Raw genomic sequence first — 25,671 nt, forward strand, 5'->3', positions numbered from 1 at the left:
TGCGTTCATCCGAGCTGTCTCCATGCGAGGCCCTACCACTGCCCTCACCTCGCTGTCTGGCCTGGGGCCACCTGGGCCCCTTTATCTGCAGGCTAGCATCTTGACTACGATCTATATCATGCCTGCAAGCCAACTGGGAGGAGAGGCCCCACAGTCCTGCAGGACGGGAACCCAAGGGTAGATCCCCAGCTCCTGCAAACCACAGACAATCCACTGGACCCTGGGAAATCTAGGCGGCTTGCCACAGGGGTTGAGGGCTGACCTGGGCCGTGACGGACAGGACTGAAAAGAACTCAGGGCCTAGGCACTGTCCCTTAGCTTTTTTTAACTCAAGTCTGATGCTCTACCATTTGAGCCACAGCTCCACTTCCAGCTTTTTGAGCTTACTTGGAGATAAGGATCTCATAGGCTGGCTTTGAACTGCAGTCCTTCGATCCAAGCCTCCTGAGTAGCTAGGATTGCAGGCGTGAGCCACCGGTGCCTGACCCTTCCTGGTTTTTGTTTGAAACCCGCTGTGGTTTGAAGACAGACATCCTCCCAAAATTCATGTTGGGATGTAAACAACAGAGCAAGAGATGAAGCCCTCTCCTCATTGAATCAACGCCCTTGACTGGAGGCAGTGAGCCCATCTCTCTATCTAGCTCTTCTGCCTTGTGAAGACGCAATCTTAGTTTTCCTCGATGCCCCCCCACATACACCATATGGGGATCCAGTGATCAGTGCCACATTGAAGAAAGCAGCCCTTGTCCAGACACCCTGATCTCTCACTGTAGCCCCCAGAACGGCGAGTGATAACCATTCGTGGTTTACAAACCACCTAGTCTCTGTCCTATCGTCATAGCAGCGAGAGGGAAGTGAGACAGCCCCCTAGCTCCTGGTTCCCAACTGTGCTCAGCAAAAAGCTGTGCTGCTGCCATGAATCAGTTATTAGAGGCCAGCCAAGCAAGCTGAGCAAGAATGAAGCACCGCTAGGTGCTAGTGGCTTGCGCTTGTCATCCTAACTACTCAAGAGACAGACCTGAGGATCAAGGTTCAAAGCCAGCCTGGGAAGCAAAGTCTGTGAGACTCTTTTATGTCTAATTAACCACCAAAAACCTGGAAGTGGAGCTGTGGCTCAAGTGGAAGAGTGCCAGCCTTGAGCAAAAAAGCTAAAAGACAGTGTCCAGGCCTTGAGGTCAAGTCCCGGAACCAACACACACCACCAATGAGGCTTGGAGTTCAAATCCCAGTGCTGACAAATAAAACAGAACAAAATAAGATAAAATAATAGAGTAAGGCTCAGTGTGAAAAGACATGCCGACTATGTGTTTATCATGAAGCAAGAACACAAAGGATTTATCCAGGTTGGGAAATTTTAGAAAAATGCTGTTATTATTACTAAAATGTTCTGCATCATCCTGAGAATATTCCGGATGTTTTTTTTACATCTCTCTCTGCCAAGAAGCGAGGCTGAGGACAGGCTCGACTGTCTCGTGGTGGGGAGCCCGCCCCTGGCATCCCTCCCTGCCCACCTCCTGGAACCTCTCTCCTGGCCCGCTGGGCAGAAAGGGCCTCACCCGAAACACCCCCTTTTCTCCACGTCGAACCTTGGACTCGCGGTTTCAATCGAGGCTTCCTGTCGCCAAGTCTGTTTTCTTGATGAGGGAAATGTAATCTCTCTAGTGCCGGCTGGAAAAGCATGCAAATCAGCTAACAGTGCTACTCTGTGGAGTCCCCCGTTTATGCAAAACCTCCTGGCATAAATCAGTCTTCCACACAGGACAGAGCAGGAAGGAGCTGGGGGGGGGGGGGGGCGCTGCCAAGCGTGTGGACCCCTCGCCGGACTCCCTCTCTCCCCCATCGCCACCAGAGGGCAGCCGGTGCTTGTCGTGGGACCCCGCGCTCAATCGGGCTAAGGGCTCCCAGGGCCCCGGCTCTAGCTGCTCTCTGCAGACCACCTGACCTCGTGGCAAATCTCCCTGGATGGGTCAGTGTGGGGCTCCCGCACCCCGAGACCCCACGGCCAGAACGCTGAACCCAAGAGGGGAAGGGAAGAAGGAAGGAGAAAGGAGGGAGAGAAGAGGGGGCAAAGAAGGAGGGCGTGGGAGAGAGAGAAGGGAGGGGAGGAAGGGAGGGGGAAGGAGGGAGCGAGGGCGGACGAAGAGAAAGAGCAAACGAGAGAGGAAGAGAGGAAGAGGAAAGGAAACAAAATGTAAAAAGTTATACCAAGGCAGGAATTGGGAAGTAAACGCTTTAACTTTTTTTTTTTTTTAAGCTCCATAACTTGACCTTTCCTTTCTTTCCTTCCAGATGTTTCGCTGGAGACGGTTCTCTGTGCGAGCTGAGGGTTACCAATGAGCAGCCAGCGGTTTCACTCCTGGAAAGTTTTGATAAGCAAATGGGGCCCCCTCCCCCGCCCCCCCCCCCCCACCCCCCGCTCGCGCGAGCTCCCCATTGGTTCCTGCTTCGCCGCCAGATTTTGACACAAATAATCAGATTGAAAATCAGGGAGGGAAACAGAAGAGGAAAACACACGCACACACGCGCGCGCACACACAACCGAGGAAAAAGGAGAAGTATCTGTTTGTGCAGAGAGTCACCGAGCTGACAGAGTGGAGAGAGTCTCGGGGCCAGGCCACCCCGTTCGCCACAGCAGCGGGGAGTCAGGGGGCGCAGCTCCGCCCGCCCGGCAGGTGAGTGTCACCGAGGGGGTGTCCCAGCCTCCCTTGAAAGCTGCACGTCTGGCTGAGCCCCCGGCTGGACCACACCCCCCTTTCCTTTTGAGCTCCCGGGAAGCCTCAGGTGGGTGGAAGCAGGGGCTTGGTGGGGTGCGTGTGTTTCTCTTCGGCCGTGGGGTGAGGACGGGGTCTTGTGCCTCCCCTGACAGTTTCCAAAAGTTGGTTCTAAGCAGTCAGGCTTCGCACGCACCCCGGTCTCCCGGTGCAAGCCGCACCTGCTCCAGGCCCCCGAGGTGCTGGGTCCCCTCTGAAGCAGTGTTGGGCCCCAAAGTTCCCAGGATCCCTGAGAATGGGGCACCCTCCCCCTGTGGAGCCCCCTGAGGGGTGAGGACAAGGTGACCCCAGCCTCCGGGCACAACAGGGTGGTTGGTGGGAGTTGCTGTCTCAAGTCGCTTCTGGTCTCTCTGTTTCTGGAGAAGAAGCCGAGTTCGAGGGTGCAGGTGGCTGGGGACGGGCTCGCCGAGAAGGGGGCTGGTCGGGAAGATGTCCACTGGCCACCGGCTGCCGGTGTGGGCCAGGACCATTGTTCTAGAGGAAGTCCAGCTCTATCCCTCGTGGGGAGCACACCGAAGGACAACGGCAGACGGGCAGGCGGCTGCTCACCGAGCGGCACCTGCTACATGGGGGTTCTTAGCACGCGTCCTCATCTCATTACAGGGCGAGGTTGCTTGTTCTCAGAGCTCTTCCTTCCTTCCTTCCTCTTTCTTTCTTTCTTTCTTTCTTTCTCTCTCTTTCTTTTCTTTCTTTCTCTCTCTCTGCCTCTTTCTCTCTTTCTTTCCCTTCCTTCCTCCTCCCTCACACTCCTTTCTTCTTTTTGTCTTTTGTTTTTACGGCACCAGGGTTTGAACTCGGGGCCTCATGCTCACTTGAGCATACGCTTTATTTACCACTTGGGCCATGCCCCAGTTCGTAGAAGCAAGGCTTGCGATCGATGAGAAGATGCGCAGCTCCTCTGGCTCTCAGATTTGGGGAGCGGTACACTCGTGCTTCTCCTGCAGAAAGTTCTTGGGGGGGGGGAATGTCAGAGAGCCAAGGGTGATGTAAGTTTGGAGTGTCTCACAGGGAGGACAGCGGCTCCCCTTGCCTCCCACGAGGATAGGGTACGATGCTCAGGAACTTACCTACTAGACGACTCTGGGATAGCCCAAATCACACACACATTTCTGGGGGCTAACTTCAGGGCCTTGCACATCCTAGACAAACACTCTAACACTGAGCTACCTTCCCAGATCCCCTTACTCTTTTGGGGGGGTCACAGTCTTGGTATGTTGCCCAGGCTGGTCTTGAACTCCTGCGCTTAAGCAATTTTTCAGCCTCCGCATCCTAAATAGCTGAGACAGGTGCTAATAGGCTTCCCAGGGCTGTAAAACCAAAGCTTGGAAGGCTTGAACTCTGGACCTGTCAACCAGTGCCTCTCTGCCTTCCCCCTCCAGCCCGTGATCTGTGAGTTTGCCCACTAGAGTCCATTTGATCTGCCGCCCTTCTGACTGGCTTAGTTTGCTCAGTAAAATGTTCTCAACGTTCATCACATCCCGAGTGTCAGCTTTCCTTCTCTTGCAAGGCTGAAGAATATTCCATCAACTGGTCTTGGAGTTCGCGCCTCCGTTTGTCTGTGGCTAGACCTTCGGTTGTTTCTTCTCCTCTGTGTGCTTGTGAGCACACAAATGTCTCCGACACCCTGCTCTCGGGAGCCAATCCACTGAGTTGAGGCATTAAATTCTCTGCGGGTGTGAGCGATTCCTGCGTGGAACCGTTCTGGGGTGTACGTGTCTTTGTACATAAAGGAAGTCCCAAGGGTGCCCTGCTAGCTGCCGTGGGATTCCCATCCCTTCTGAAAAGGGGGTGCTGGAGCCGGTCCCCGTGGCTCAATCCCTCGCAGAAAGTCAACGGACCCTACGCAGGATTGTAAAGCAAAAGGGAAGTTTAGAAATCTCTTAGCCCAACCGTCTCTTGAGAGATAGGAAAACCAAACCCAGGCCGGCTCACAGGCTCAAGGTCACAAAGCCAGACTCATCCTCCCGGGAAGGACTTTCCCAGTGGGAACATCAAAGCTGGTGGACCGTGACACCCCCCCGGAAGCGGGACTGGGGGTGCAGCATGGGTGCGGGCTGTGCCCCTCCCGGAGACAGGAGCGGAGATTCTGACTGCAGTCCAGGGCCCTGTGGATGGATGGTAACACGGGGCTTCCTTCCGGAGCCCCGATATCATCAACGCCTCTGTTTTCTGAAGAAATCCGGGGTTTCTTTCACAATCTCTGCTCTTAGTTCTCAGCTCGGGTCCGTGTGAATCAAAACCAGTGGTTGTTAATTAACTACATTATAGGTGATTGGTTCCTGTTTTTTCTTTTCTTCTTTTTTTTTTTTTTTTAAATTCTCCCTCTTGTTCTTCCTTTTCTTCTTGAAACTCAGCTCACAAGGGCCAAAGGGAAGTTCACTGGCTGTGTTTGGCTTCCACTCTGGGCTTGGGAGGACCTAGCCGGGGGTCGCTGCCACTTTGTGAGGCTTCGGAGAGACAATACCAGAGAGAGAAGAGATGGGGCTCAGCTGAACCCCCCAGAGCAGACATGGGATTCTCCTTCATCCAGCTGCGGAGCCCCTGGAACTGAGACCCCGCTGGCAACCCCTGTAACCAGCACAGCTGGAGAGTCCCAGGTCCGGGGGGGAGCTGGTGGGCCCAAGGGCAGAAGGTCAAGTTGCAATGCTATACTACTTCAGCCACCCCTCTCTACTGCTGGCGTTTTGATAGTTTATTCGAGGTGAAGAGTCTAGCTTTGAGCGGTGGTCCTCAGATCTCAGCGTCCTGAGTAGCTGGGATTCTGGGTGTGGCCCGCAGTGCCCGGCCTCGGCACCGGGCCTTCCGCTCCTTCCGCAGCCCTTCCAGTGCCTCTGTGAGGACCGTGGTAGAGCCCGGCCTTGCCCTGCTCTCCCTTGGGGTCCAGAGCTCCTCCTGTGCAATGACGGGGCAGGATGGAGCTGAAGGGACTCAAGCAGGACCAGCAGACGCTTGGCTTCCCGGAGCGTGCCCATCTCAGTCTTCAGCACCCCCTTGGGCTCTAGTTGCCTTCCTAATAAAATAGTGTGTAGGGAGATAACCTAGGTCATCTTTTCAGAGATCATGGTGATGAAGGCCACAGAACCAGAGTCCAGGGGGACCCAGTTCTTAATGGATGGGGCACCCCCTCCCTTCTACCTAGAGTCTTGTCTCCCCTGGGGCTTTCCTGAAGCAAAGTGTGGGTCCAGAGGAGGAGGGGAGGGAGAAGGAGCTCTGGCTGCAGGGGAGAGGCAGGAGGAGAAGGACATGTCCAAGGAGGATAAAGTTCTTGGGGTGCAGGCCCTGCCTGCTGGGGTCGTGAGGAGGAAGCTTTGCTCAGACAGCAGAGAGGGACCGCGGAGATGCCTGGGCCCAGATGTCACCACCCGAGAGCCTCCTACTCTTGGTGCTACTCAAAGGTCTTTTCTTGCTCCCGACATTGAACTCTGATCCCCTACTTAGCAGATCTTGACCATGATCGGCTGGAGCAGGCGCTGTCCAGACGCTCGGCGGGGCTGTAGGCCAGGGGACCGGGCCGGGGTCTCTCCTGCTTGGCTCTGGGGAGAGGGGTGTCTCCTGAGCTCTCTCCCAAGCAAGGCAGAGCTCTAAGCTGCTTCTTCTAATCTCTTACCTCCCATCCAGCTCTGGGCCAAGGCCTTATCGCCCGGCCCTCGCTGTTATTCAGCAGCAGCTGAAATCCTTTCCCGCCTTCTGAGCCCTATCGTGACTGCAGCCCGGCGTGGCAGCTGCCCAGGGCAGGGAGCAGGGTGTAGACGGCTCTTCCCTGGCCTCTGCCTGGGCAGGGCATCTGAGCTTGGTGGACAGTCACCCCCAGAAGTCACTGTCTCCCAGGGACCCTCCTGAGAACCCACAGTGGGGTGGGGGTGTGAGGACTGGGGGTGGAGATGGTACCAGGGGGGATGGCAGAGGAGGAACCCCACCCCCCGACCTGAGCAGATCCTTGGACCAGTTTGGGCCTCCATGTCTGCTCCCAGCCTCGACACTTGGGGGTTCGGTGGTGGTGCCAGGCTGAACCACCCAGGAGTTGGATGGTGAAGTGGGTGGATGTCCACTTCTTCCGGAGTCCACAGCGGGACACCAGGCCTCCAGTGGGAGGGGGGAGGCTCCTCTTGGGCCTCCCTCCACTCCTCCGAGAGAGAAGGTCCCTCCCCTCTCTGGATTCTGGAGCAGCTCCGAGCCTGCAGCTTAATCCAGCTTTGCAATCGCCGGCTGCCAGCTCTCCCCTCTAGCTGGCTGCAGCCCCTCTGCCAGGCTCCCCTGTACTAAGGGCTGGAATGTTCTTTCCCCTCAGTACTGCCTGGTCGAGCATCACACCTGAGAGATATGACGGCTCATACCTATAATCCTAGCGACTTGGGAGGCTGAGATCTGAGATCTTGGCTCAAAGACAGCCTGGGGAAGGAAAGTCCAAGAGACTCTTATCTCCAATGAACCACACACAAAAAAAGCTGGAGGTGGAGCTGTGGCTCAGAAAGCTAAGAGACAGTGCCCAGTCCCTGAATTCAAGCCCTGGTACCCCAGTACCTGCAGGGGTGGGGGGAGAGAAGGGAGGAAAGGGAAGGGAAGGGAAAGGGGCCCAGAGAGGTTAAGATGTGCCCCCAGATGGCAGTGTGCTGAGATTCTCACCTAGGTCCCTCTGATCCAAACCTAAGCTCAGACCGCTTCTGTCTGTAGCCTCTAAAGAGCAGCAGGCTTCACGATGTGTTACCTCACGCAGGCCCCTGCCCTGCCAGACCCAAGCGCACCCTCTCCCAGTGAGCAGGACCGGCTTTGTGGCTGCCTTAATGAACACAGTCCACAAGCTGGGCAGCTTGAAACCCACGGAGACAGCTCCTCCTATCGTTCTTGGGTCGACACATCCAGAAGCCAAGTGCCAGTATGGCTGGTCCCCTCCACAGGCGTCCGGGGAGGGCTTCCACGCCTCCTCTCCCAGCTCCTGGGGGCCGCCAGCCCTCCTTGTGGAAGCATGGCCTAAAAAGGTATATTCTGGTGCTGGTACTGAGGTTTGAACTCAGGGCCTCAGTGCTGTTGAGCCACAGCTCCACTTCCAGCTTCCTGGTGGTGAATTGGAGATCAGAGTCTCGGTGCCTCTCCTGCCCAGCCTGGTTTTGAAACTCAACTCTCTCCAGACGTGAGCCCCAGGCACGGGGTGAAGGGTGGCTCTGCTGCCACGTGGCGTTCTCCCTGGGGGGGGTCTGTGACCTTGTGTCCATGGCTTTCTCTTCTTGCAAGGACACTGGTCACGTTGAGTTTAAGCCCCTGACTCAGCCCGTACCAGTGCACCTCCACTCGGTTACATTAAAAAGACAAGGGGGAAAAGAGCTGTTTCCAAAGAAGTCACCTCAGCAGGTTCCAGCTGGGACTCGCTTTTTTGCCTTTCTTTTTTTTTTTTTTTTTCTTGTGGTGCCGTGGTTTGAACTCGGAGATGCGTGCTTGCTAGGCCGGCGGCTCTGCCACCCGTGCCACGCACCTGAACTCCCACGGGCAGTGACCTGTAAGGAAAACTATTCAACTCAGTTCCACGGGTGTTAAATTTCTGCAGGGGGCTCTGAAATCCCAAAGACGTGTGTCTTTTGTCCCTGTGAGCCATTCCCGGCCCCCTCATCTTGCAGGTGTGAGGTGGAAAATGCCACGCTCCTTCCTGGTGAAGAGCAAGAAGGCTCACACCTACCACCAGCCCCGCACGCCAGAGGATGACCTGGTGTGGCCTCCCGCTGTTGCCCCTGGTGAGTCTGGGCACCTCTGCGCCTGCCAGTGTCTCTCTCCTGCCTGATTGGCCATCGGCCCTCTGAAATACCCTTTCCGTGTCTGGGAACAGGAGCTCAGGCGAAGCAGGTTGAATGAATGAATGAATGAATGAGTGAATGAATGATGCATCCATCACTCACCCTCTAGTGCTCGCGGCATGGAGCTCGGGGATTGGCGCCAGTACTGCTGGCATGTGTGAGTCCTGACTGAACCTCTGAGGACGGACAATGGAGGGTGGGCTCTTCAGAGACGTCCCTGCCTCCCATCCTGGGGTGAGGGGTCTCTCCCTAGGCTCCCCCTCCCCACTAGCGTCTCATCCCTCCACAGTGGCCCGGGACCAGGCCCCTAGCGGCAGCCCCAGCACCCTGTTCCCACACCGGCACCTGGGCTGGAGCATCACCAAACTGGAGTCGGAGCTGGACCAGGGCTTGAGCAAGATGGCCTCGGCGCCAGGTCAGTGGTCGGGGACCCCTCTCCTTGCCTGTGCCAAGGGGACCGGGGAGGGGGGGCTCTGAGGACAGGGCCTCTTCTGGTCCTGGGGTCAGGGAAGACTGGCAAGGTCATCTGGAGGCCATGGGTTCTTGGCTTCTGGACATTGTCCCTTATCTCTTTCTGGTTAAGGCTGGCACTCTACCACCTGAGCCACAGCGCCATTTCTAGCTTTTTTTTTGGTGTTTAATTGGAGATAAGAATCTCATAGGCTTTGCTGCCTGGCTGGCTTCAAACCCTGACTCTCTCTCTCCCGGTGGCTGGGATCGTAGGCATGAACTCCAGCACCTTCCTGGAGGCCCCTGAGCGGGTCGCTGGTTCCGGATGAAGCGTGGTGGCCAGCAGCAGCAGTCAGAGTGCCTTTAGTGAGAAGTGTGTGTCCTGGGTGGGGATGGGGGTGCCTGGAGCCTAGGAGAGCTGAGGACACAGTCACCCCTCAGCAATAAACAGGGGGGCAGCCCACTGAACCCCTCCCGGCGAGGCCGTGGCGGCGGCTGGTGGGCGGCGGAGGCGTGGACTCTGCTCGACGTTTTCAATGACTCCCGGGCCTCTGTCCTTGTGTGCTCGTCTTCACAGAGGAGTCCACGGTGGCGTCCCAACCCCAAGACGGGAACTCCCCCCACTCGGAGTCACCCCCTTTCTACAAGCCTAGCTTCTCCTGGGATACCCTGGCCTCGACCTACGGCCACAGCTACCCACAAGCTCCCTCCACCATGCAGTCGGCCTTCCTGGAGCGCTCGGTCCACCTGTACGGCAGCCCCCTGGTGCCCAGCACGGAGCCCCCCTTGGACTTCAGCCTCCGCTTCTCCCCAGGCATGGACGCCTACCACTGCGTCAAGTGCAACAAGGTCAGCAGCGCGGTGGGGAGCAGGCCCTGCCCTGCGTCCTCAACATGTGTCTTCCTCGTTACCCAAGCCCTGACTGCGCCCAGCCAGGAGCTCTGGGAGCCCCGGGGGAGGGGGGGAGGGGAGAGGCTCAGGGTGGACAGTCACCTAAGCTAAGGGGCAGCGCCCAGGCCCCCAGTTCAAGCCTCATATCAGCGCGCGTGCACACACGCGTGCGCACACACACGCGTGCACACACACACGGCTCTGGCCAACTCTGAGAGCATTACCACTTGGCAGCCTCTGGGTGGGGCTTGCCCCATTGAGACCCCATAGTATTATAGATGGTAAACGGAGTCCCAGGGACAGTGAAGAACCAGGAGCACTTGAGGAGGGGAACTGGCGAGGCCGGGCCCCTCCCCGGGCTGCTCACGCCCCGCCCCGCGCCCCGCGCCCCGCGCCAGGTCTTCTCCACCCCGCACGGGCTGGAAGTGCACGTGCGCCGCGCCCACAGCGGGACCCGGCCCTTCGCCTGCGAGGTGTGCGGCAAGACCTTCGGCCACGCCGTGAGCCTGGAGCAGCACACGCACGTCCACTCGCAGGTGAGCGCGGCCGGCCGCCCCGTCCGTGCACGCGGACGAGGTCGGAGCCCAGCCCCGGCCCTGCCCGGCCCCGCCCCCCCCCCCGGGGCTGCTCCTCCAGGCCACCCCAACGGAGCGTCCTCTTCCTCAGGGCACCCCGGCCGGGTCCGGTCCCGCGCCCAGCTGGGCCGCGCAGAGCCTCGAGGCCCCGCCCGCGCCTGACCCCCCGGCGGGGCCGCGTTTCCTCCGGCAGGAGCGCAGCTTCGAGTGCCGGATGTGCGGCAAGGCCTTCAAGCGCTCGTCCACCCTGTCCACGCACCTGCTCATCCACTCGGACACGCGGCCCTACCCCTGCCAGTTCTGCGGCAAGCGCTTCCACCAGAAGTCCGACATGAAGAAGCACACGTACATCCACACCGGTGAGTGTGCCCGCCGCCTCCCGCCGGCCCCTCACCCCAGCCTCAGGGCCGGGCGGGGGGGGGGGGGGGGGGGTGGGAGGGGTGGGGGGAGGGGGGTGGGGGTGGGTGGGAGGGGTGGGGGGAGGGGGTCGTTCCAAAGAGGAAGGCCCAGGAAGGGACCCAGAAAGGTGATGAATGAACGATGCTGTCCGTTGTCCTGACCCTCCCAGGGGGCGAGGGCTCCACCCACCCGCCCATTCATTCACAAACTCGCTTCGGCATCCACCCACTCGCGTACTCATTCGCCCACGTGCCCCCCGGCTTCTCCACCCGCCTGCTCCCGTGCTTATCCACTCATTCATTCGTTCACTCGCTGCTTCCTTCAGCTCCCCCATTCCCTTGCTCCCCCATCCATCCAGTCATTGACCCCTCGCGTCTTCACTCACGCGTCCATTCACTTGCTCATTCACACTGATTTGCACGCTCCATTAGTCAGCGGCTCCTGCTATTAACCAAGTACCTCTCCTGAGCCAGGTCCTGTGCCAGCCCTGGGGACGTATTAATAAAACAAGAGGTGGGGGTGGGGTGGGGGGCGTATCCCCATGTTAACCAGCCTATAAGCCAAGGAGAAGTGTGTCTTTGCGTAGCTCTCTTTTCTCATGATTTTCTAAGGTGCATGCGGCTAGGTCATGAGATAACACATAGTAAGGTTGTAGAAGGCACACACACGGGTGGGGCCCTGCCACCCTAACCCCGCCCCCCCCCCCCCCCCCCCCGTCGCAGGTGAGAAGCCCCACAAGTGCCAGGTGTGCGGGAAGGCCTTCAGCCAGAGCTCCAACCTCATCACCCACAGCCGCAAGCACACGGGCTTCAAGCCCTTCAGCTGCGAGCTGTGCGCCAAGGGCTTCCAGCGCAAGGTGGACCTGCGGCGACACCGTGAGAGTCAGCACAACCTCAAGTGACGCGGTGCCTGGCCCCTGGAGGCTGGCGTCCAGCTCCGGGGCCTCCGTTCTCACGGAGGGATCCTCGGGACCAACGTTCCTCCTGCCACCCAGGGAGGGGACTCAGGCTTGGCCGGGGGGGGGGGGGTGTCTTCGGAGGCAGAGTTGCCTGTAGAGGCTGCTCGGGTGTCTTCCAGGATGGAGCACCCCAGGGAGAGAGGGGGGTGCCAAGAGCCGGGAGCTGGGACTCACAGAGAACCCCTCCTCCTGCCTGCTTCTCGGGAACCTTTGAGTTTAGCTCTCCTAAAACCCGTTTCCGGCTGCCTTCCCCTTCCCCTCCCCCCCTGGGGGTGTGGCCCCCTCGCCCCTCTCCCCAGGGCTCCTTGGCCACCATCAGGCCTCAGGGTAAGGAAAACAGCCGTTACTGTCGGGGCCTGCTGTCAATAAAAATAAAGACGTATTTGTTTGCATGTGACTTGCATTTATGAAGCACCTACTAGGTCCAAAGGCCAGCAGGAAGCTTCGGGGAGAGGGCCGAGGGGACCGTGGACAAGCACAGGGGACAGAGGAACTGAGTTAAGTGGGGACAGAGGAGGGCTGAGAGGGGCTGGGGATATGGCCTAGTGGTAGAGTGTTTGCCCCGTATACATGAAGCCCTGGGTTCGATTCCCCAGCACCACATATATAGAAAAAGCCGGAAGTGGCGCTGTGGCTCAAGTGGCAGAGTGCTAACCCTGAGCACAAAGAAGCCAGGGACAGTGCTCAGGCCCTGAGTCCAAGGCCCAGGACTGGCCAAAAAACAAAACAGAGGAGGGCTGAGAGGGTCAGGAGGGAGCGGAGGGAGAGGGCGGAAGGCCGGGCTGGGGCTGCCGGCGCTGGTATCAGCCTCTCGCAGCTGCTGTAACAAATCACACACCTGAGATGGCTTCATAGATCAGCACCGCGCTCACCATTCCCAGGGCAGAGCCCAGAGGGAATCCTCCCAGGCAAACTCGGGCCGTGCAGGCTCCGGGGCTGGGGAACTCCTGTGGCCCCCGCCTTCCTGCCACCTGCCCTGGCGCCAGGGACCCCGCTTCTGTCTGCCACCTTGTCTGCCTCCGCTCACAGGGTCTGCCACCTTGGGTCCACCTGGCACCGCAGGGCAACTGTCATCACTCAGGGGAGGCAGAATGGTCCCCCCTCTTGTGACCCCCTAGTTCCCAGCTGCGTGACTTCCGGTGCCCCCCCACCTCCGCCTCCTCCTCTGTAAACCCTACAGCCTCTTCCCGGTAGAGAGGTAGGCCTTGCCAGAAAGGACTTCCTGAGACCACCTGTGGAGAGCAGCGTGCCGGAGCCAGGTGTGGCCACGTCACCGAGTCCTTCCGTGAAGTCCTGCCCCTGGAACACGGCCTCTCAAAGCCGCCTCCTCCATGGAGTCTCCCTGGGTCGTCCTAGCCCTTGGTTCCTCTTCCCCTCGGCCCCTGGGCCCTGGGCCCTGGGTGGCAGTGGGCAGCAGAGCACCTGCGTCTGGGGAGAAGGTGGCCTGCACTGGACGCGCCTGGAGGAAGCCCTCGCAGACGGTGGACCAGGGGAGGGACTGTGTGTGGAAACCCCTGGCCTGCTCCGCACCTGCAAGGGAGACACTGCTGGCCCACTTCACAGAGGGAGCAACATGAAAAGAACACACACAGTGGAGGTTACCCTTGCCCAGGGAGGGGAGGACATTTCCAAGAGAAACTTCACTGCAAGAGAGAATTGCATAGCTCAGGGCTATGTGATTGTATGGGGTTTGATCCCCAGAACCACAGAGCTGAACAGTAATGACAAAACCCAGAAGCAACCCCAGGGTCTCAGCTGCTTCCTCTGTGGGCTGTGTTTTAACCCAGGACTCTTTTTTTTTCTTTTTCTTTTTAATTAAATGTTATCGACAAGGTGATGTACAGAGGGGGTGCAGTTACGTAATAAGGCAGCGAGTACAGTTCTTGTCATATTTGTTACACCCTCCCTCATTGTTCTTTCCCTTCCCTAGTTCAGATAAGCATATATACAATATCCCATGTACCCAAATCATATACAGTGACCACAGGGGGTAGGCCAAAGGAAGTTCACCTAGTATGTCAAACATAACAACAACAATAAAATCCTCCTGTGTCCTTCTCTTGGAGTTATTTTTACTTAGCCTCATCTTCTATGATCACGTGTACATAGCCGTTGAGCTCCTGTGGTCCTCTGATAGGTCTATCCTAGACCTTTTTATGTTTGCTTAGTAGTTGTTTGGCTTTAGAGACATAATGTAAAGTCGCTGACCCAAACATGTGGAAATACCATTTGAAAAGAAGGTTGTCATTTTGCAGACCTGATCTCTACTGTTCTCTGCCCCCCCCCCCACACTGTAAGAATCATATATCAAGGAGACCATGCGCCTTTGTTCTCTGTGTTCTAGGCTTGTCTCACTCAACATTCTGTGTCCGAGCTCTGACCATTTCCCTGCGAATGCCATTATTTTACCATTTCTAATCGCTGTGTAGGATTCCATTGTGTGCGGCTACCACACTTTGGATCCATCCATCTGTAGTGGGGCAGCTGTAACCCAGGACTCTTGAACCACGTTGCTTGGCACTGCCCAGTTCCCTGGCCACTTTGAGGCTCCCCTTGTCAAGGATCGACCAGTGGTGGCTGTGGGCAGCTCCCGCAGGAAGGCAGCAGAGCTGCTTGTGGGCTGGCGTGGCCCTCCAGCCCGGGCCAGCCAGTGCCAACCCCTCCAGATCATGTCACTGTCACCGCAGGGACCCCCACAGGGGCCCATGGGCCTTCACAAGTAACATGCTTCAAGGGAGCAATGCATACGGTAGGCAGATCTCATGGGGACCTCGGTGCATCCACCTCCAAGGAGAGGAGGGGAGGAGGGGGGAGGAGGGGGGAGAGGAGCAGTGAACTGGTGTTCAGGGTTTTCCTAATATTTGACTGAGGGTGGAGAGGATGAGGGAGAGACAGAGAGAGAGAGAGAGAGAGAGAGAGAGAGAGAGAGATGAGGAAGGGGGAGGGGAGGGGGAGTGGAGGAGAAGGGAAGAGAAGAGAAAGGAGAGAGGCGCTATCAACCAGTGTCCCAAGGTCACACAGAGGGCAAATCAGAATTGGGGTCAGGATTAGGTTCTGAGTCAAGGCTGTCTCCTTCTTCAAGCCCCAGTTCCCCTCCTGCCCACTGAGGCCCGCGGTTGTTTCCACGAGTTATCTCTCCTGGATGGGTCTGTGGCTCTGGGGCTGAGGCTCTGGGTCTAAGCCTCTGCCACTCACCATCTCTGCCCCGGGCTGGGGCAACTGTTAGGAGGGTGGCGACCTGCGGGGCTGACGGTTCTTTCCTCTCTCTCTCTCTCTCTCTCTCTCTCTCTCTCTCTCTCTCTCTCTCTCTCTCACACACACACACACACACACACACACACACAGGACCAAGAGCCACTTTGCATGCTCCTTGTTTGCTAAACAAAGTGAAGCCACTATCAAGATTTCAGCCACTTCTGCAGCAGGGCGTGGGGAAGCTGAGCTGTGAAAGGCGGCTGGCAAGTTCCTGGTCCCGGGGCTGAGGGCTGAGGTTGGCAGACATCAGGCTGGGCTGAGGAGCGGCCATGACAGACAGCCTCAGAGCCCTGGGGCCTGGTGGCCCATTTGCACATTGCAGAAAGGGGCAGGTGTGCGCAGGTATTGGGAAGCCCGGAGGAAGATGCAGCCCAGGCTGAGGCTGGGGGGGTGGGGGGTGGGATTGATGGGGTCCAGGAGCTCGGCCTCTGATCACGTGGCTGCTGGGCTCCCAGGGATGGCTTCCACATGCAGAGAATTCTCCACAGATGCCCCGTGTCCTCCGCCATACAAGGCTGTACCTGTTACATGGGGCACCGCCCACGGGCTGGGATTTGAGGGGAATTCAAGTCCCTGATTCTCTACTTCCTGCTGGCACCTGCGGGTTTCCACCCCTCGGCGTGACCTGGGAGGGGCCGTCCTGCCCTGTGAACTGTGTCGCTTCCTTTGGCCACACAGGGACCTGAGGGGTAGGGGGGGGGGGGTGCCAGCTCAAGGTCACGTTGGCAGCTGGGCGATGTCAGGCTCATCCCGTGGCCTTCCCGCTTGAGCCACCGGGCTGCCTGACCCTGGTAAGCTCATCAGAGTCAATCAGGTGAGCCCCTGGGCTCTGAGTCCCGAGAAGCCCCTCCCCCAGGCAGGCTCGATCAGCACGGGGTGGGCCTTCCAGGGAAATCACTGATAAGGATGGAAATGCCCGGGGCCCTGTGTGAATGGCTCAGCTGGCTCCAGCCTGTCCTCAACTGGCAGGAAAACACTGGTGGGCAGACGGGGTGGGCAGAGGAGGGCCAGCAGTCAGGGTGCTGGGCAGGGGAGGAGGAAGTGATGACCAGTAGGGTGCTGTTGTGTTGTCAGTGATAGGGATTGAACTCAAGCCCTGGGTGCTACCCCTGAGCTTTTCTGCTCACGGATGGCTCTCTACCACTTTGAGCCACAGCTCCACTTCTGGCTTTCTGGTGGTTAATTGGAGATCGGAGTCTCAGACTTTCCTGCCCAGGCTGGCTTTGAACCTTGATCCTCAGATCTCAGCCTCCTGAGTAACGAGGATTCGAGGCGTGAGCCTGGCTCATTAGCAGGAGGATTCTGTGTGTGAAGATTGCTTCAGAAGTCAGGTGTGCCCCACTCCACCGCCCAACAGACGAGCCCCAGCAGCAGTGCTGGTTATTAACCCGCCCTCCACTGTGGGTGATCCTGGTCCCCACCCCATACAGATGCCTTCACCTGATGGAAATGGGGCTGAGAACGTGGGTCTGGGGTGGTTAGCACAGAACCAAGGAAGCCCAGGGACCTTGGACCAACAGGGCTGAAGCGGAAGGGACTCAACTTTAAAGGGTGAGGGGAGGGGGGCATACTGCATGGCCTTGGGGGTTAGCTCCCCTGCTGAAGGAGTGGAAGGTGTTCATGGACAGAGGAGGGCAGGGAAAGGCTCAGAAGCCAGGCTCTCTCCAGACGGTCCTGCGCCCCGGGATTCAAGTCAGGCAGTGGTGCTCCCCAGAGAGGCTTCCAGGGAACTGTCAGTGCTTGTTCTCATCCTGTGCTTTTGCTCCTAGTATGTCCTCCACCTGAATGCCCTCTTCCCTCCTGTGGAAGCTCCTCAGCCTTGATATCCTCCACTGCTAGGAACGAGACTTAAAGAAATAGTTCTGAGTGCCAGGTGCGGTCCCTCACGCTTGCGATCCTAGCTATTCAGGAGGCAGAGGTATCAAGGTTAAAGGTTGGAAGCCAGCCTAGGCATAAAACTCTGAGTCTCTTAGTTCCAAATAACCCCACCAAAGCTGAAAATGAAGTTGTGGCTCAAGTAGTATACAGCCAGCCTTGAGAGAGAAAGCTAAGGGACAGTGCCCAGGGCCTCAGTTCAAGCCCTAGTACCTGCATGCGCGTGCGTACGCGCACACGTGCACACACACACACACACACACACACGGAGCTGGAGGCTCATGCCTGTAATCCAGCTATTCAGGAGGCTCAGTCAGAGGATAGTTGTTTAAAGCCATCATCGGCAGAAAAAAAGTGTGTGTGAGACTCCATTTCCAAAATAACCAGCAGAATCCCAGATTGGTGGTGCGATTTAAGTGGTAGAATGTCAGCCAAGTGAGCAAGTCCTGTAAGCTTGAGGCTCTGAGTTCAAACTCTGGGATCAGAAAGAAAAAAAAAAAAGGTAAGAGGGCAAATAGTATTGGCACCCACCATTTTACGTGAGATGTGGCATCCAGGGATTTTGGTGTTCTCTGGTGCTTCCAAAAATACTGACACCCAGGGACAATGTTTATAAAAAGCAACCTGAAGAACTCATATGTTGCACACGCTTAGCTGGGAATGTAGCTTAGTGGTAGAGTGCTTGCCTTGCATGATGAAGCCCTGGGTTCAGTTCTTCAGTATCACATAAACAGAAAAAGTTGGAAGTGGCGCTGTGGCTCAAGTGGTAGAGCATTAACCTTGAGCAAAAGAAGCTCAGGGACAGTGCCTAGGCCTGAGTTCAAGCCCCAGGACTGGCAAAACAAAACAAAACAAAACCACCAAGCAGGTGCTGGCACCTGCTCCTTGCGGCTGAAAAGGGGTGGCCCTCTCAGTGTTACCTGTCAGAGATTTGAATTTGTTGTTGTTTTGTGTGCTTGTGTGTATGTGTTTAAGCTGAAAAAAAAAAAAAAAGACCGAGACAATAGATGTTTAGAATAAATGTGCCCGCGAGGAAGCGGTTCATCCGTCCAGTGGAGACGGGCTTTAGAAATCAGTATGCGTGCTATGATTCCATTCTGTCAGTAACACACAGCCGCACGTGGAAGGAAGCGTCCAGAACGAGTGGGGTATCAACGGCGGCTCTGCTCAGGGAAGGGGGTGCGCACCTTCTCTTCCCTCATTTCTCAGTGTGGACATTCTATGTCTCTGCAGTGGGGTGTACATGATAACATTATCAGTGGTGTTAAAAAAAGACACCCTCAAAATACAACTCGAGCTTTCCACTTGAGGCTTCTATTCACTTGAGGTTGCCCTTTCCGCCCTTCTGCCCGCGTTCTGGGCCTCTCCGGGCTTCTGTCACATGGATGCATGTCGCTCCCTGGGGAGGGGTGACCTCTCGCTGTCCCCAAGGGCCACCTCCCAGCCGAGGCTGGGGTCCATACTTTGGGGGACAATGCCTAGCTGCTGCCTCAATAAGTATGGGATGGATGTGCAACCTCGGGGGGGCCCCTGGCTCCTTCCAGCCATGACCTCCTAGGGAAAGAGAGGTCCTGGTTCTCGGGGCGGGACAGCAAGACACCGGAGGGCTTCTTCCTCGGTGGGGTGGGGCTGTCCCCACGGCCTCCTCCTCCTCCTCCTCCTCCTCGGGCGTCTGGCTGGAGTTGGGCCCCCCTGGGATCCAGGCCGGGCCTGGCTTCTTGGAGAGGGGGAGCTGCAGGAAGGCAGCAGCGGGAGGGAAATCTGGGGCAGGGCACGTTCCGACCCAGCCATGCTCAGGTTTGGCTGATAACTTTATCACCCAGTGCCGGCTGCCAACCGTCGGCACGGAGCAGGCCGGCGGGCTGGGCAGGAGGCCTCTCCCGGGTCGATAGAGGCTTCCAAGCCTTATCAGGAGCCCCGCGGCCCAGGGAGCGGGAACGGGAGAACCCTGTGTGCGCATGTGTGTGGGGGGGGGCGGGGGAGGGGGAGACTGAGAACCAGACGTCCAGCCAATTCACCCAAAGACAAGCCTGGGAGGAAGAGGCCTGCGAGCCGTGGCCAGCAGAGACAGCTATGACTCGGCCTCCCCCCCTCCCCCCAGGCGGGCACAGCCTCTGAGGACCCCCCAGATCCCCTCATCAGAGTCCAAGCAGGGGACAGGGCGGATGCACCCCCAGCTCCCATGCAATGTGTAAAACAAAAGTCCCTTTTCTGGAATGTTCAGTGCCCCAGAACACCTGAGTGAAAGGCACATTGCAGGGGGTGGGTGGTGGGAACCCTGTCATTCAGTCATTTGATTCTTCCCCTTTCTCTCCCTGCCCCAGGGGCTCTGCTGAGAGAGCCAGGCTCAGTTTACACTTACTGAGCCCCCTGGAGCGTGCTGACAGGGCACTGGCGGGGAGGGGCGGTCCCTCGTCCTGCCTGGGGACACTGAGCTCAGGGCTGGGAGGGGGACAGGAGGGGAGACTGGGGCCTGGGAGACCCCGGCCCACCCTTGCGGGTCCGCAGCCTCGTGGCAGCCAGATCCACGGCCCGCAGCTTCTCCTCAGAGCCAGAGACACCATGGCGGGCAGGCCAGCTTTGGAGTGGACTTTTATGCTCTTTTCTCTACTTTGGGGTTTCTCGAGCAACAGTGCGTTTGAGAGACGTTCATGAGGAACTACTCCTACGAGGTGATTTATTCATTTGTTTTAAGAGGGAGGGAAGGAAGGCTTCCCACCAAATGTCCTGGGGCCGGCTGGGACTAGGGGCCACGAGGTGGGCCTTGCAGCCGGGATTAGGCCTCAGGACCCCCCTCTACCTCACTGCGACCCACGAAGAGGCCTGGGGAAGGCAGAGTGCATGGTGGGTCCTGGAGTCACTGGGAGAGCCGGCCCCAGGACCCTCGCAGGGCCAAAAGCCCATCCCAACGAGGCTGGGGAGCCAGCCGGGGCCACAGGACGGGGAAGTGGGAAGGAGACAGAATCCTGCCCCACAGCACCCAGGGGAGGCAGGGATCCAAGAGAGCCAGGAGGAAGGGGGGCTCGGCCAGGGTGAGGGGGGCTGGCGGTGGGGGGGGCAAGGCAGGGGTGGGTGGAGGCCTGCCTGATGCACCGGGCGTGGATGGAGAGGCCTGGCCCGGGGGCTGGTGTGGAGCTACGGGCGGCAGCCTGGGCCAGGCTGGGTGACCGGGCTAGCCACTCCCTTCCGATCCTCAGTCTCTCACGTGTAAGATGCCATCTGCAACCTTAGACACAAGGGAACACAGGGTGGAGGGGAAGGGGAGAGGAGGAGGAGGCCGCTTTCTCGGGGATTCACACCATGGACACACAGCTTGAAGGTTAGAACAATGGCCTGGCTTTGTTTTGTGCTGGTCCTGGAGCTTGAACTCAAGGCCTGGGCACTGTCCTTGAGCTTTTGTGCTCAAGGCTAGTTCTCTACCACTTGAGCCACAGCTCCACTTCTGGCTTTTTGGTAGCTAATTGGAGATAAGAGTCTATGGGCTAGCCTGCCTGGGCTGGCTTTGAACCACAATCTCCACCTCCTGAGTAGCTAGGTACAGGTGAGCGTCATGGGTACCTGGCTAACAGAGTGGCTTTTAAAGCACTTTCTCTGCTTAACACTTCTGCCTGGCATTTCTGTTGATAAACTAGCATCTACTATTCCTTAAGAGCTGATGCAGCATCAAACAATAGAATAAATGTTTTCTATGAATTAACTCTTTCCCAGTGAGGAAACTGAGTCCAGAGCGGTTAAATAATACAGTGGATCCACCTTTAACTGTCAACACTTCTTTTTTGTTTTTGTTTTTGCCAGTCCTGGGGCTTGAACTCAGGGCCTGGGCACTGTCCCTTTTGCTCAAGGCGAGCACTCTACCACTTGAGCCATATTCCCAGCCAACTGCCAACACTTCTCTGTATGCTCGCTCTCTCTCTCTCATACACACACACACACACACACACACACACACACACACACACACACACACACCCCTACATTCCCTCCTCTTTCTTGGCAGTATTGGGGTGTGGAACTCAGGACCTTGTACTTGCTAGAAAGACACTCTACCACTTGAGTCACATCATCTTTTTTTGCTGGTTATTTATTTATTTATTGCCAGTCCTGGGGCTTGAACTCAGGGCCTGGGCGCTGTCCCCGAGCTTCGTTTTTTGCTCAAGGCTAGCACTCTACCTCTTGAGCCACTTCTGGCTTTTTCTGTGTATGTGGTGCTGAGGAATCGAACCCAGGGCTTTGCGCCTGCTAGGCAAGCACTCTACCGCTAAGCCACATCCCCAGGCCTGCTGGTTATTTTTAAGATAGAATCTCAAAACTTTTTTTTTTTTTTTTTGCCTGGCTTGGCTTTAAACTACAATGCTCCCACTCTGGGATTCCGGATTGCCGGGATTACAGGCGGGAGCCGCCGTGCCTGGCTACCCTCGGCTCTGTCTCTTCTCAGGTCACTTTGCTCAGCTCTCTCCTCAGGCTGGGCTGCCTCGGACCCCGCTACTCCAGGCTGCTCGGTGCCTCCGCCTCGTGCCACGACGTCCACACCTCCCGGAAGCAGCCGCACACAAACGCACACGGCTGTGGCTACGATCATCCCGACACCTCTGACCTTGAGGCCTAGGCCTGGCCCTCCCAGGTCAGAGCTGGGGGGGAGGGGAGGGGAGGGGAGGGGGGAGCCCAACTGTGCCACACGCCTGGCGGGGCCCTGCCTCAGCTGCAGCCACAGATGCCAGGCAAGGGCACAGAGCTATTTCTGCAAGGGGGTGACTTGGGACTTCCTCTCGGATCTCTTAAAAATAGAGGGGTTATCGTGGTCCTCAGGCCCCTTCCTCTCCATGTGGCGCTCTGACATGATTTCTGGGGGGGAAGGCCTGAACCCCCGCTGGCCTCTCGGCCCCCAAGGACTTATCTCTGAGCTCAGCTGGGCAGCAGGAAGGCAGGAAGGCGACCACCGTGGGCAGCTCTTCCTGCCTCCAAATCCCCTTTTGGGAGCAACAGGGGATGTGGCCACTGACTCAGGGGCGTCAATCACCCCTCTTTGCCGGGGTTGTGGTTGCCCACCGGACTCGGGGCATCAGAAATAAGCTGGGCAGAGAGCATCCTGGGGAAGCCCCGGCACCGTCCAGCCTGGCCTTTCTGCTCGCTCTGCTCCCGGCATGCCCTCTGTCTGGGAGGTGGCCCGGCACCTTGGGGGTCCTGGTGGTCATCTGAGCCCCGGAGAGGTGGGCGGACCAGGCCCATGGAGGTCAGATCCGGCCACTGTGCCGAGTTCAGCACAGAGGCAGAGGTGGAGGGAAGGCAGCAGGGCCTGGAGAGGGAAGCTGATTCGCTGTTCGGGGGATTTCTTCCCATGGCCACAGGCCCCCAGGCTTTCAGAAGCTGACACCCCCTCCCCAATCCTCCCCTCCCTCCCCCCTCACTCCTCCCCTCACTCCTGGGGGGGGGAAGAGAGGCTCTGAAGAACCCACTCCACAAACGTATATTGATCAGCTGCCTGGGACAAAGCCTCAGGAGGCAGGGTGCTGAATTGGTTCTAGGAGGCCAAGGAGACCTTGCCAAGCCCCAGAGGTCAGGGAAGTCTTCCTGGAGGAAGGCCTGGGATGGAGACCGGAAGAACTGGGCGTGTGAAACTGGACAGGATGTCCCGCCCCTTAGCCAGGAAGCAGCAGGTGTGAAGACCTAGGGAGACCACAGCCTCCCAAGGGCAGCCAGGGTAGGACACCATGGCATCTCCCTCCTGCTTTCCATCCCCCTCTGGGTCACTGGGGAACCCCACCCCCCACCCCCATGAGGCTTGGTGAGCTCCTGTGGCCACCTGAGGCCCAGCCCTGCCCCCTCCCCCTCCCGAACTCCACGGGAGGGAAGGTTCTCCATCCCGGGGCTCATCCTTTGTGTAGACGCTGACAATCTTGGCTGGAAACCGTCAGGGCTCAGGTTTCCTCCCTCGGGCTCCCCAGTACCCCTCAGCCCAGCCTCCAACTTATCGCTGCCCTCCAGCTGCCCGGCCCCCAGCCCCCTCCAACCACCTTCCCTGCATGATTCAGCAAATCTTCCTCCTGTGGGGCAAAAACAAGGGGGAAAAATCACAATGTCAGATTACAAAGCCCCAACTGTAGGCAGGCCCCTGGCAGGGAGATAAGGGCTTGCTCCCTGCCCTCGCAGCCCCCCCCCAGGGCTGATAAGCCTTCTGGGCCTTCAGGTGTGGGTGAGGGGGGCCGTTGGGTGGCCCTGTGGTGGGGCTGAGGTCTCAGGGCTCTGCCACCGTCCAACGAGCGAAGAGGAAGCGCTGGCTCGTGCACGAGTGGGGTCCTCTGCCCCGGGCCACAGAGGGACACAGAGCAGGGCGGGGGGCCTTCTTAGAAAGTTCTTAAGGAGGGCGCCCCCCAGATGCCCTCCACCCGGGTGTGGGTGTCCCTCTGCAGCTCAGCTGCGGACTGTGCCCCCTGCACAGCTCAGCTGCAGAGCAGAGGAAGTGGGGTGCTGGTGGAGGGGGGGACAGGTGGGGTGCCATTCCCAGCCGCAGTCCCTCCATGCGGAGGATGGGGTGGGGCAGGAGGGAGCGCCGGGCTGCGAGGCTCCGCCCTGGGGAGCCATGTGACCTGAAGCCCCTCTGGTGGCGGGCAGGAGGCTGGCCAGAGCCAGGGAAAGGTGGGAATGGCAGCCGGGGGGGGGGGGGGGGTGTCTAGCTCCGTGCTGTGCTCTCAGGAAGGTACCCTCAGTTCATCTGTAAGGCGAGAGTGTTGATGTCCTGGGGGGGGGGCGGGAGGAGGTGTTCTTGGCAAGTGGGAGTGGCCAGGGCCCCGGGGGTCCGGGTCTGCCTGGACAGGGGGCGGCCTGGGGTCAAGGGCCCCACACAGCACTTGGGGGACCCGGTGCAGGGGCTGCGGGTCCCATCCCAGGTAGATGATTTCCAAGAACCCACACGATGGCCCGAGCGCAGTGGGTGGCGGAGTACCCACAGACCATGGCCTTGCTTTCCAGGACAGACACCCCTGGACCTGAGCTCCTTGAACCTCCACCGTGGCTTTGAGGAAGTCCGTTTCTTCCTGCAGGCCTCGGTTTCCCAAGCTGCAAAAGGAAGAGAGCTGCTCAAGGGGAAGTCTCCAGGCTCTTGACTCTAGAATTTTGCAAAATACCAAACTGCTCAGCTAGAAGACTAGGACACTTGCCTAACAAAGGTGAGGCCCTGGGTTTGATTCTCAGTACTGAAAACAAAACTAAACTAAGCCAAAACACCACCGCCAGCAAACTGTTCCGCTTGGGGCAGCGGTCCCAAGGTCCGAAACACCCCCCCCCCCCCCCCCCCGGTCATCCATTGATGGATGAATGCCCAACCCGAGAGAAGGATGACGGACAGAGAGAGGCCTGGAAGACGTCACACTGAGCGCAAAGAGTCAGCCACACAGGCCAACACTGTGTGCGTCCACTTCCGCGAGGCCCCGGATGCTCGAGTTCATGGGGACTGGAAGGTGGGCAGGACAGGAAGCCAGGAGGGGTCCGTGTTGCACAGGGACAAAGCTTCAGTTTGACAAGACCACATTGTCCTAAAGTTGAATGGCAGTGGTGGTTCCACAACAATACGAAGGTGCTTGATACTGCAGAGCTGTATACACAGAAATGATCCCTGGAGCTTTAGGTATGTTTACACACACACACACACACACACACACACACACACACACTCACCTCAAAACAGAAAATCAAGCTAGTGGGCACAATGTACGCTGGTCTTTGCTGAATCAAATCTTGAGGTGGTGAGCCCAGCTCTCCATCCAGGTGGAGAGAAAGGGCAGTTCTGCCCCTTGACGGGAAGCCATCGGCCCGGGCAGGAGTATGGAGGCGCCCGGGCTGAGTCTGACCCCCACCGGATGGCAAGGCCACCACCCCAGTGTCCTCTTCCCAGGGCCTTTGCCTGTCTCCGAGCCCCGAGGAGGGAGAAAGGTCGTTCCCTGTGCCTGGAAGTTAAGATTCTGTGCATTTCAGTTCCACCCGCACGTACCCCACAAGGAAACTTCTCCCCACTTACAGACCGTACATGCTGTCCTAATTGTCATCAGATATGGCCAGATGTGGCAGCACACATTTGTAATCCCAGCACTCAGGAAGCTGAGGCAGGAGGATCTAGAATTCAAGTTCAGCATGGACTACATGGTCATTAAAGAGCTGGTTGTGTCTTCGTTTGAACACATTCTCTGAAGGTGCTGCTGCTCTGTGTATCCATGGCGCCAGGCACTGGCGGCTCATGTCTGGAATCCTACCTGCTTGGGAGTCTGAGATCTGGGGGACTGCGGTTTAAAGCCCCCTCAGGCAGAAAATTGCACAAGACTCCATCTCCAAAGTAACCAACAAGGCTGGAGGCACAGCTCAGGTGGTAGGGCAAGTGCTCCGCAAGCGAGTGTGAGACCCCGAGTTCAACCTGCAGTACCCCCAAAAGCAAGACAGGCTTCGCGGAGGAGGGACAGCCGGGTGAATGGCGCTTGCTGCCACAGAGGGACATGGGGCTGGGCTGGGACCGTCTGTCCTTCCTGAGGCTGGCCTGTGGCCCCCCTGGCAGCCACGCCTGGGCTTGGAGAGGGGACGGACGGCCCCGGCCCGGAGCTGCACCCGGAGGCAGGACGGGACAGCAGGTTCTCAGTGGAGGCCCGCAGGCGCCAGGGTCAGGCAGGGCCCAGCCGGGCAGGGCCACCCCGTCCTCCTCTCCCAGCTCCTCCCTCCTGCTCGTTGGCCCA

The 25,671-nt window shown here is 58.2% G+C and overlaps 1 protein-coding gene across 3 annotated transcripts; it reads left to right on the forward strand.

The window, feature by feature from the left end:
- The first annotated feature begins 2,619 nt into the window (after window positions 1-2,619).
- On the forward strand, window positions 2,620-12,070 carry Gfi1b (growth factor independent 1B transcriptional repressor). 3 transcript variants are annotated; one of them, XM_048352861.1, is made up of 7 exons: window positions 2,620-2,672; window positions 8,381-8,494; window positions 8,858-8,969; window positions 9,582-9,853; window positions 10,294-10,431; window positions 10,664-10,829; window positions 11,592-12,070. In XM_048352861.1, exons 2-7 carry the CDS (start codon window positions 8,462-8,464, stop codon window positions 11,768-11,770), a joined length of 900 nt encoding a protein of 299 aa, XP_048208818.1. In that variant the 5' UTR covers window positions 2,620-2,672; window positions 8,381-8,461; the 3' UTR covers window positions 11,771-12,070. The 3 variants fall into 3 exon arrangements, with proteins under 3 accessions (XP_048208818.1, XP_048208834.1, XP_048208826.1); XM_048352877.1 differs by having other exon boundaries at window positions 2,626-2,672; window positions 8,844-8,969; window positions 10,562-10,829; XM_048352869.1 differs by lacking the exon at window positions 2,620-2,672 and adding an exon at window positions 2,742-2,781.
- The last annotated feature ends 13,601 nt before the right edge of the window (window positions 12,071-25,671 follow it).

The sequence above is a fragment of the Perognathus longimembris genome, chromosome 1 (genome assembly GCF_023159225.1).
Source record: "Perognathus longimembris pacificus isolate PPM17 chromosome 1, ASM2315922v1, whole genome shotgun sequence".
NCBI classification, from domain to species: Eukaryota; Metazoa; Chordata; class Mammalia; order Rodentia; family Heteromyidae; genus Perognathus; species Perognathus longimembris.